At 41.1% G+C, this 12246-nt stretch overlaps 1 protein-coding gene across 1 annotated transcript in view; it reads right to left on the reverse strand.

Moving 5' to 3' along the window:
- The window catches only part of LOC149442361 (uncharacterized), an 86867-nt gene that overhangs the window by 26702 nt on the left and 47919 nt on the right, over positions 1-12246 (reverse strand). Inside the window, exons 11-16 of the mRNA XM_089656217.1 lie at positions 10160-10230; positions 8224-8239; positions 8069-8133; positions 6411-6542; positions 4823-4999; positions 2609-2703 (exon numbers count right to left, since the gene is read on the reverse strand). Of these exons, the coding sequence (XP_089512343.1) occupies positions 2609-2703; positions 4823-4999; positions 6411-6542; positions 8069-8133; positions 8224-8239; positions 10160-10230 (556 nt within the window). The remainder of the gene's footprint in view (positions 1-2608; positions 2704-4822; positions 5000-6410; positions 6543-8068; positions 8134-8223; positions 8240-10159; positions 10231-12246) is intronic.

The raw sequence follows: 12246 nt of genomic DNA on the forward strand, positions 1-12246 counted from the left end.
AAGGGCTGGTTTAGAAATCTTCAGAAACCGACACTTTCAGTCCTGCTCCCCCTCTGCACCCTTTGTTTCCTTCTGCCTCCCTTGCTGAGGACCGGATAATCAACACTCCAGAAATGTAGGCACATGATCAGAAGTCACATGACTCCCTGTTAGCATACATTCTTCCTGATCTACTGCAAAACAAGATCACTTCTACAGAGATCAGAGCAATTTTATGAAAATTTGTTTTATTTGAGCTTTCTGGAGAGCCATTACTAGAAGGGGAGTTTGGAGACTAATCGTATGAGAGCCTGCAGTTGGGAATCCACACAGCATTTGACCACCCTAGCGGGGGTCAACACCTTCTGGTGAGTGAGAAATTTATCTATTACTCACGAGTGGTGGAGAAGAATTCACTGGATTTATGTGACACCTTCCTATGGGACTCTCATTCATTCATAAGTTTTTTTTTGGACTTTATTATACACTCTATTAGATAATTATTCACATGGTGTTGGGAGATCACTTCATATGTACAGTGGGGATCGAAAGTTTGGGTACCCCAGCTAAAAATTTGTATTAATGTGCATAAAGAAGCCAAGGAAAGATGGAAAAATCTCCAAAAGGCATCAAATTACAGATTAGACATTCTTATAATATGTCAACAAAAGTTAGATTTTATTTCCATCATTTACACTTTCAAAATAACAGAAAACAAAAAAATGGCGTCTGCAAAAGTTTGGGCACCCTGCAGAATTTATAGCATGCACTGCCCCCTTTGCAAAGCTGAGACCTGCCAGTGTCATGGATTGTTCTCAATCATCATCTGGGAAGACCAGGTGATGTCAAGCTCAAAGGTTTTAAATGCCCAGACTCATCTGACCTTGCCCCAACAATCAGCACCATGGGTTCTTCTAAGCAGTTGTCTAGAAAACTGAAACTGAAAATAGTTGACGCTCACAAAGCTGGAGAAGGCTATAAGAAGATAGCAAAGCGTTTTCAGATGTCAATATCCTCTGTTCGGAATGTAATTAAGAAATGGCAGTCATCAGGAACAGTGGAAGTTAAAGCAAGATCTGGAAGACCAAGAAAAATATCAGACAGAACAGCTCGCAGGATTGTGAGAAAAACAATTCAAAACCCACGTTTGACTGCACGATCCCTCCAGAAAGATCTGGCAGACACTGGAGTTGTGGTACACTATTCCACTATAAAGAGATACTTGTACAAATATGGTCTTCATAGAAGAGTCATCAGAAGAAAACCTCTTCTACGCCCTCACCACAAAAATCATCGTTTGAACTTTGCAAATGAACATATAGACAAGCCTGATGCATTTTGGAAACAAGTTCTGTGGACCGATGAGGTTAAAATTGAACATTTTGGCCGGAATGAGCAAAGGTACATTTGGAGAAGAAGGGGCACAGAATTTAATGAAAAGAACCTCTGTCCAACTGTTAAGCATGGGGTTGGATCAATCATGCTTTGGGTTTGTGTTGCAGCCAGTGGCACAGGGAACATCTCATGAGTAGAAGGAAAAATGGATTCAATAAAATTTCAGCAAATTTTGGATGGTAACTTGATGCCATCTGTGAAAAAGCTGAAGTTAAAGAGAGGATGGCTTCTACAAATGGATAATGATCCTAAACACACCTCGAAATCCACGGGGGATTACATCAAGAGGCGTAAACTGAAGGTTTTGCCATGGCCTGGCCTTCACAATCTCCTGACCTCAATATAATTGAAAATCTATGGATAGACCTTAAAAGAGCAGTGCGTGACAGACAGCCCAGAAATCTCAAAGAACTGGAAGACTTTTGTAAGGAAGAATGGGCAAAGATACCTCAAACAAGAATTGAAAGACTCTTGGCTGGCTATAAAAAGCGTTTACAAGCTGTGATACCTGCCAAAGGGGGCAGTACAAGATATTAACTCTGCAATGTGCCCAAACTTTTGCAGACGCCATTTTTTTGTTTTCTGTTATTTTGAAAGTGTAAATGATGGAAATAAAATCTAACTTTTGTTGACATATTATAAGAATGTCTAATCTGTAATTTGATGCCTTTTGGAGATTTTTCCATCTTTCCTTGGCTTCTTTATGCACTTTAATACAAATTTTTAGCTTTCGATCCCCACTGTATATGTTATCTACTCATTTGTTAGTATACTTATTTTATTGAGCAAGTGCCTATCTATTTATGGTTTGTCATACAGAGTGTTTATTCACTTAATAGGGGCAGCTGCCACTACTGCCTGAATTTGGCAGAATTCACAATTCTGTGGTAACTTTGTTACATTATACATTCACATTTGGTTTTGTAGGCACCATAATATTGTTTTCTTTGATATATGTATATTTATATTATATAGTTTTTTTTATTTATTACACAAAGAAAATGGATTTCCATATAATGGTTTGGCCTACTTCCTTTTTTGTTCTCTATGTTTCTCTTCCATTCAGAATGGAGAAACAAATAAAAGCATGGTCAATAATAATATTTCTTATAAACTCCAAATACAATTCTTAATTTGTTTTTCAGTAAAGGTTTATTTTCTTGCTATTTAATTAAAATGCACAAATGCCCAAACAATTAAGCATACAAACCAAATGAATGAAAAGATTCATTACCATTTTTCAGCATCACGTGGCATCATTTTAAAAGCATAGGTTTGTCTACCTTCCAGAGACACGGCTCTTCCAAAATGGCTGACTTTCACAGTACCCTGTTGTGTTGGAATACATAAGATATTTTATTAATTTCCTTATGTTTACACATTCAGTAAACAAATTATTGAGAAACTGAAACTTAGCATGCTTAATTGTAATATCATCAATATATGAGAAGTGACTGAAAAGTTGAAACAAAGTTTCTTGGGCCCGTTTACTAAAGGATTTGAAAATCTTCACTCACATTAAAGGTGGCCCCACCAGATGCTACCTTGTTTTTATTTCTTCACTACACTACTTCATTCAGCCTCCAGGAACAAAGATAGACAGCTCCATTTAAGCTTTATGTCATGACTTGGGCCAAGCACAGTGCGAAGGACTCTCTCCTAGCAATATACAGCCAACCACCAAGCACTAGCTCTGTCAGGTAAGTGTAACGAACTGACCCCAGACTGCACTTGGGTACTTCCGTTAGACTACCGGTTCCCTGTCCGAACACCGACAACAGACACCACAGCAGACCATACAAGACTAGACAACACCAGTCTTTAAGTAAACCAGGAAGTTGTCAGGAATGCTTTCAGCACTGGTGGTGGGACTCTCCTGCCGTGTGGGCTGCAGTACCAGAGCTGACCAGCGGGTGCTCTCAGCACTGGTGGTGGGACTCTCCTGCCGTGTGGGCTGCAGTACCAGAGCTGACCAGCGGGTGCTCTCAGCACTGGTGGTGGGACTCTCCTGCCGTGTGGGCTGCAGTACCAGAGCTGACCAGCGGGTGCTCTTAGCAGCCAGAAGCTCACAATCAGCCAAACCTGGGGCTGATTACAGAAAGGTGTATATAAGGCATGACCAGGCCTGTGCTCTGCGCCTTGGTGTATGTTTCCCCATGAGCCCCTGTATCCTGTTCCTAGTTCCTGTGAGAAGATACCTTGTTGCTGACCCTGCCTGATTCTGATTCCTGTTGACCGTCTCCTGTTCTGACTACTGGCTTATCCCTGACCATCCTTCTGCCTGATCCTCTGTACTGCGCTGTCTGTGAGTTACTGAACCCGGCTTGTGACCTTGACCATCCTCTGCCTGCTCCTTTGATACCTTGCTGCCCGCACGTTGCTGACTTGGCCTGTCTGACCACGCTCACTACTCTGCCATCCATCCATCCTGCACGGATCCAGCCGTACCTGCACATACCTCTGGCGGATCCCTCTATCACTAGCAGGTGTACTCAGGGGCCGCGACCTGGTTCCTGTCTGCTCCAAGTCCATCCCCACCATCAGGGGCCCTGGTGAATAGCAGACTGGGACTTAGACTCCGCGCCCTGGGGAATCCTGCCCTGAGGACCGCTAGAGGTACCACCAGGCAGTCGTTACAGAACCCTACGGCCGGCTTGACCATTCCACCTCTCCAGCCCTGACTACGCCTGTGTTCCTGCACCTCCTAAGATTAGTGGAAGGTTAGTTTGCTCACTGTGCGTTTATATATATATCTGGGTGGCTAATAATAACCTGTATTATACTATACCTGAGACCTGCGTTTCCCTGTGTCAGTCCACACCTTTCTGGTCATTCCTTGATTCCTGACAGAAGTAGACTAGTTTGTTTGAACACAGATACAAGATATATACACTCAGGGGACAAGGGGACAAACCCCCTACCTGCATAATGACACAGGGCGGGGCAATCTACATTTAGTAACAAGAGACAAACAGATATTCAAACTTCACACCAGCAGGCAGTCCCATCAGGAGGGTGGGCTGCTGGAGATACCCCCCACCCCCCCACTAAGCTAATACACATAAACACATACATCCCATAATAGTTTGCTCCCAAGCAAGACAAACAATAGAACAATGGGATGCAGCCACGCAACACCAAACAATCCACAACCCCCACCCCACCTATCTCCTAGACATGTCTACACAATATTAGGACAGATCACCCTGTACCCCTAACAGGCACAAGGTGACTTACACATAATAGGGATACGGGGAGCTGAGACAGGGGTCTCCTCACCTCTCCAAAGTGAGCTGGGTTCCATGGGCCCCCCACCCAAAAGTGACTCCTGTCACAGTAGGTATACACTACTAGTGGGACCTGCTGCTTTGCCTTACATTGGCAAAACACGGTTCATACAAAAATGTTGTAGTCAGTTCTGTATGAAAAATAAAAACATGACACCAACCTTTTCTTGATTTATGTATATATGATCACATCTTAAATCACAATGCACAATATTGCGGTTGTGTAATTCGACTACAGCCAAAGTGATCTGCTCAAAGTAAGAAAACAGCTGGTCTATTCCAATATCAGAGTTGACTTCACTCAATCGGCACTTATATCCATCACATAGTTCTGATATCTATGAAATGAAAAGAAACCATAACTGTGGGGGCTCCAATAAAAATATCAAATTAAAGAAACATCAGTTACAAATCGAGTCAAGTGTTACTAAACCCACAACAGTAAAATCTGTCTGTATATGCAGTAATGCATGCTTGTTATACTCACCGTGGAACCTAAGGGGTTAATCCTCCATATTGTGCAAAAAGGGTGTTTGATCCTGTCTTCTCTGATCCTCCCTTTCTTCTACTGTCCCCAATCCATCTGCTGATAGAATAGAGGCCAGGTGCACATGTTTGGTGTGTATTGCTAGAGAGTTTTTTTTTCTTGGGAGAGTGCATGTGATCAGCACAGGGTAAATCAGCACTCTCCAGACAAAAGTCAGGGGTCCTGCATCCTCCTACATACGAGCACTCAGGCACTGCCTGAGGACCTGGGGTCAGTAGGGGGCCTCATGAAATGCCCCTGGTACCTTTTTGTAGGCTTTTTTTGAGTGTGGGCAAGGACACAGGGGCCCCACGGCCCCCTATTACCCGGGGGCCCCATGAGTTGTCAGTCTGCCCCTGCTCCTCCTACATGCTGTAACCAGTGATGTGCTGGACACTGATAGAAGTCACAAGACTGCTCTAACTGCTGATGAGAAAAGGTATTTAGCAGTTTATATTCACTAACATAATTGCATTTCCATGGTGTGTGTACTGTGGGAGACCAGATATAGTGAATGCAGGGTCATGGGTTTAGTAACACTTTAACACTGTTTTCAAAAAAGAAAAAAATTATTTTCAAGCAATAAAAGGACATTTGCCTACATGTAAACTCTCTCTTTTTCTGCACAGTCAGCTGTACATTCTGTAGTGCGTGGCACATGAACCTTTCTTTTATGAATTCCCCTGAAACTTAAGTATCTCTCCCACTTCCAGAGCTAAAAATGTGGCACAGTTTTTATGGTGCATTTTCACCTGTACATGTGCACACTTTCCCATACATAGTCACTTCGCTGGGAGGGGGTGCTGTTAATCCATCTATTTCATCTTTGCTTCCTGTGGCACCCAATCTGTCTCGAGCTAGTTCTAGTGACATCCAAAAATTCTAGGGACCCCCAAGTACCAGTGCACATATATAAAACTTCAAGCAGTGGCTTTTAATAGCAAAGCGCACTGTAAGGGGTGGTATTGTATCGAGTTTGGCCCGAACCCTTACAGTGTTATGAACTCCCGCTTTGCTCTTTCTCACTTTTTAGAAACATCTGTTAACATGATTTTAAATAAGTACAGAAATATGGGAGTTGCTGGCTCTGGAACTGGTATTCTGATTTGATGGCTTCACTTAATAGTGATCTTAGAAAGAAAATGTGATCATTCTCAACTTTTCTCATTACTCCAGTATTGTATTACATCAGGATAATACTAAATGCAGCAACAGCGACATACCAGAATAGTCTTGTAGTGCTCTCTCTTTATTTCATTCACAGTTAAAATGTTTTCATGGTTTAGTTGCTGTAGTTTTCTTCTGGTAATCAGGCTCATTTTCACTGTGACTATCTCAATAAGCTTGTCATTTTCCTAGGTGACATAAAGCAGTGTGACCACAAAATCTATTTCCATAATAAAAACACAGGTAGTGTTATGACTTCACACATGGATCACTCATGCACTGCCATAACCGTAATTAGTGCATTGCAGTGCCATTCATTTTAGATGGCACCCTAACATGCTAAAGTAATGCAGCAAGCGGCAGGTAACATACTACAATACATTGTCTTGGCTTGTGTTCACAGAAAGGGTCAAGTGAGGTTTCCTGTGTGCAGAGGTACATTGTCAGCCTATACAAAAATAATGAGCACCCTTAAGGCGGTAGTAAAGTCTACTTTTTCACTTGTACTGACAGGCAAGCCTTTCATAAGGCTTACCTGTACACAGTGGTGTATTTAGGTTTTGTGCTGCCCTAGGCAACACAAAAATTGTCTGCCCTCAAGGACACAGACCAACACAACCCTCCCTTCTCCCTCCCATGGAGAGGGACATTGACCAACAACACCCCTGCCCCCCACTCGGGAGAGCCTTCCACTACCTCTCCTTCCCCAGCAACAGAGAGACACTCATCTTCACAGCTCCGGACATCCCCGGGAATCAAGCAACCCACAGCCTCTCTCAGATCCCACCTGGTTTCCATCATGCAAGTGTCCCTTCTTTCATCCCTTCTTCTGGGGGGAGGTGCTGCCCCTCTGAAAAATGTCGCCCTAGGCAAGTGTCTTGTTTGCCTTGTGGTAAATACCTCCCTGCCTGTAGGTACAGTGAACATCACCTAAAAATACACCATTTAGGAGATATTCACATTTGTAATGGCTGGTGACATCACAGGTGCATGTACACTGTGTTCTGAATGGACGGCACTCTCGAATGTGCCAACCATTCAGAGTGCTTTTCTGGGATCATGACTTCCGTGATGTCATCATGGCCTGGCCATTCAAATGACCAGAGCATGTAAGCCCAGAAGAAAGACCGGGTAAACATGAAAGTTCTACCTGCGGTGACAGCATGCCACTGGAGGGATCCCCTTTACAGGTAAATTTGGGCCCCTTTTTTCATAATGTACAAGTATAAACAGCATATTTTCATATTGAGTCACTCTTACTTTACAAAGCAACCCTTTGCATCATTGCAATGTCTAAACTCCCCTCTGCAGCTTGCACTTCCATCTTTTTCTGTTTTTTTTCCAGTTTCTGAGTTTTTGCCCACCTTGATTGGCCAGGAACATCTAACTACTGCAAACATGCACAGAAGTTACTCTGTTCCAGTTTTGAATTGTATCAAGACTGTACACTGACGAACTCATATACAGAAGTTACTTTGTTGCAGTATAGAATTGTACCAAGACTGTAAACTGAGCTACTCATGTACAGCTCAGTGTACACTTGCAGAAAAAAAAGTGCTGACAGGCAAGAAGTTTCCCCTGTGATGCTTGATTTGGTCTTGGTATTATAAACTCATAAATAATTCTCAGCATCTTGCAAATCAGTCAGTCAACTAATGTATTATATTGAAAAGTCAAACATGATAAACAAGGGTAATGGAAAAAATAGTTTTACCAGGTTATCATTATCCTTGTACATTTCTTCCTTTGGATCTTCACTTTGATCTTGCACAAAAATTTCTGTCAATAAAAAAAAAAGTTAAAAAAAAGGATAGACTTCATTCATGCCACGCTGTCTCATTTGTTCACTTATCTGGAGGAAATTCTTACCTTCATCCACATAGCCCTGTAACAAAAAAATAAAGAACTCTCATTAATAATTGAGATATAACCATATAATTTCCACCTTTTTTCCTGCAGCAAATTTGCTTTGCAAAAATGTACATAATTATATTACAATGTCAGTAATTATGCATATCCATCAAGTCTCACAGGCCCACTATGAGCCTCAGAGTTTGGGACCCTGTCTCATGGTCTAGTGAAAGACTTGCATGGTTTTTTAAACACATCAAATGCTTGATATCTACCAACAACAGCAAATCTGATTTTGCACATCTAAATATATGTTCAATTATTTTCCCATTGGTAATGAAGGAGCAGTTATTGGTCAGGACATGTTTTTAGATCAAATTGGAAACACCAATATCTGGCAATTTGGCAGATATCACTTTAATGTTTCCAGTGTGTGTGGTCATCATAAAGTAATGAGGTGTTAGCATAAAGTGGACCTGAAATCAAAAAGTGAAGATTTCCTATGATATAGGGAGGATATAGAAATGTTAACTGTGTCTAAGCAATACCTTACAAATGTACTTTTTGTCTTGAATTCCTCCTACAAAATATCAATGCCTTTCCTGTGTCTCCTCATTGCTCTGTATCTGCAGTGTGAAAGGTGGTTTTGCCACTACTGTGCTGTTCTCTGTTCTCTTGGGAGCTTACTGGAGAGCCCAGAAAGTACCTGCATGTACCTGAAGACCAACAGTGCATGCATCTCCCTGCTTCTGTTACATTCATTCTGTGGATCTGTGCTTTGTAAACCTCCCCTGCTGCTTCCTTCTTCAGTCACCAGACCACCAGTTGTCAGAGGCCAGCTCTTCGATGAGGAAGCAAATTCCTGCTCCTCTACCAAGATAGCCTACTCCACACAGAGACATGGTACACAACAAGCCATGGTAAGTTAGTATTGGGAAAAATCAGCTGCAATGAAACCATAGAAAATGCTGTGCTAGTCCTTGGCTATCTGCACGCCTTTTTTGGGCACAGTTTTCACAATTCAGGTCCTCTTTCATTTTATATGTAACCACTGTATTTTTAGTGGTGTTGTCTTATAAATCAGATTATATTCTCTACTATTTAGTATTGTACTAAATGTATACATTTACACTCACATACATCAAAAATGTTTTGGATAGTAATAAAGTAAAAAAAAAAGGCTCTTACAAACGTGTAAAATTAGTAACTATGAAAAACTGAAAAACTCTCCTAAAGATAATTATTTCACCTAATTTAAAAAAAATGATTTTTGCCAGGAACATCTAAACATTTTTGTTACTCAAAGCCTGCAATAAATTGTAGTATGAAAGGTGAAGACATGACTACTGACCCACATATAAGACACATTAGCCATACTGGACGTATCCCTTTCATGGCCATTTGCAGTTTTTATCTTTTTTACTGTATGTACACATATATTTGGCTAATCAAAATAATGAATGTACCAGAGAAAGCAAGGTTTTTAAATTACACAATCCTTTGTGGATAGGGTAAATCTGTATGCTCATATTTTGGGCAACCCCAAAACCGTAATTCACCAAAAACAAACAGATAAACCTAGTTCCCCTTATACACCCAACCCTTAGACTGTTTAGCTCATCTTCGATCTTTGGGAACAAAGTCAGCTACACACAGACTGGCCCTGAATGTTACTGGAATTTTGATAAATGTTAGTTACCTTTTTTTTTAGCTTTATATTTCTTGAGATAAGGTATTTCCAAAGCACTAAGAGTTAGCTAAAGAGTAGCAGAACTCCAGCTACAGGCTAGATAGAAGACTGCACAATATTATTTTAAATAATATATCATATAAAACATTATAGATGCAAGTCTGAAAGCTTTATGTGTAAACATTTTGGCAAATATACAGGAATATATTGACTTGCGTTTGTACAGCGTTGTAAATTAAATTAATTATTAAATTAATACTATACCCTTAGTATATCTTCTGAATTGATATAACAGCACACTGTTTTCTCTGCAGGGACTGTGTCCTTTCTTGTTCCTATTTGCACAATAAATTAGTAAAATAAAATAAACCAGTAGTGAAATGCAATAAAACATGAACAAAATAACATATATTGTTTGCGTTTTTATAGAACATTAGCATCTTGCTTCAGTTTTATAATAAATCTTCTTTCACATTCTTTATGCTTCTGCTTTTTTTTTTTAGGTATCTTTCTGGTGAAGACAGGTCTGCAAAGCACATGAAAGGGTTGCATTTTCACTTTTCACAACAGCTAAGGCTGGCTTTTTTGGTACTCCATGTGTTCACTGCTGTTTTCATTTCTCTATGATCATCTGCTTTCCTCACTGCCTTTATTGCTGTCTGTGTTACTGATTATAGGAAAAACATATGTATATATATATATATATATATATATATCTTCCTCCAGTCCTTAACAACAAACTGGACAGTATTTACAATATGGAATTTATGAGCAAAGAGGCATGAGTTTGACTTGAATCCTAGCTGTTTGCAGTTCCCAAATGGGCCAACTACGGTGCCAGAATTGGTCAGTTCACCTGCCCAACAGAATCTCTAGCTGCTGCAGCCGATAACCATTAATTTATTGGAATTATTACTAACACCACTAGGTTACAGCATCTTGCCACCCAATAAGTTGTAATAAATAGTAAACAAGTAGGCGGGGGCCCTTAGCGTAAGCATTGACTAAATATGGTCAGCCAGGATCCTGGGCTGGTTTATTGACATTCAGCAGCGAGCTGGGTAGCTGTAATTGGTGATGGAGGTGGCAATGAAAAAGGAACGTTATGGTGCAGGTCATCGTGTTTGGGTTGGAAGATCATCACTCATCATGGCTAATGATAGATCTACATCGCTAGATGACGTGATTGATATCAGATTTACATAAAAATAGATATGTTTGTCTTTTTAAGCAAAATAGTTATTTCCTATTTAAATTTTTTTAATAAATGAATAGGTACAAGGGGTACCCTGTACTTATTCGTGTAGGGGAAGGATCTGATATCTGGGGCCCCCATTTCAAAGGGAACTTCCAGATTCTGATAACTCCCTCCCCCACAGACCCTTATATCCACAGTCCACAGGAGATCCAAACTGCGTTGTACCCAGTCAAGCTGCATAAGGATCTATTATAGGAGGGATAAGTCCTTCTAAAAAAAATCATACCAGACTCCTATCAAGAACAAGAGTCTTACATGGATTTGGAGGGTCCCCATGCTTTTTTTTTTTTTTAGCTCAGGGCCCCCCAAAACCCCTATCAGACCCTTATCCAGGTATGCAGCCTGGGTAGCCAGGAGCAGCGAGCATGCAACCCCACACTCCTGAGCCATCCAGACCCTTACCCTTGATAAGGATTTGGTAGGGATTGTATTTTGAGGAGGACGTTCAAGCAAAAACCAACAAACAAAATGGTGTGGTGGGGTTCCCCTAAAAATCCATACCAGAACCTTATTCAGGCATGCACCCTCCCAGAACCTTATTCAGGCATGAAACCTACAATGCCACATGACCCCAATGCTGGTAGCTTGCTTTGCAGGAGGGGTTGAAGGCATCTGCCCTACAAGGCATGTGGTCTCCAGGTTGGTAGGGACAAGAACCTCATCCCCACATCCTAGGACCAGTGTATATGGGGGTCTGCAGGGGGAATATTATTTTTGTTACCCTTTAAGCCTTATTAAAAGACCCCCTCCCAGCTGAACAGTATTTTTTAAAAACTGTTTGCATTGACACATATCCTACAGCAAAAGTGCCTAGTTACCCATGCCTTTATTACCTGCAAATTGGCCTTGATAAAAGCTAGAAATATCAAGATTTGACTGCCATATACTTCAAAAAGGTTTGGGCTGTATGTTTGCAGATTTCAGGCTGGATTTGCAGATGCACCCACAAACCAAACGCAGGATAATTCACTTATCACTAGTTAATTGCACTACTAAACAACCGATCTGCATGTAAAATTATAGTGAAGTGCCGATTTACTCACTGTGCTCTGGTGTAGGTGCAGTCCCCTTTTAACTGCTTTTCTCACAAATC

Source organism: Staurois parvus, unplaced genomic scaffold, assembly GCF_062004578.1.
Source record: "Staurois parvus isolate SC_StPar_1 unplaced genomic scaffold, SC_StPar_1.0 ptg000894l, whole genome shotgun sequence".
Taxonomy (NCBI): domain Eukaryota; kingdom Metazoa; phylum Chordata; class Amphibia; order Anura; family Ranidae; genus Staurois; species Staurois parvus.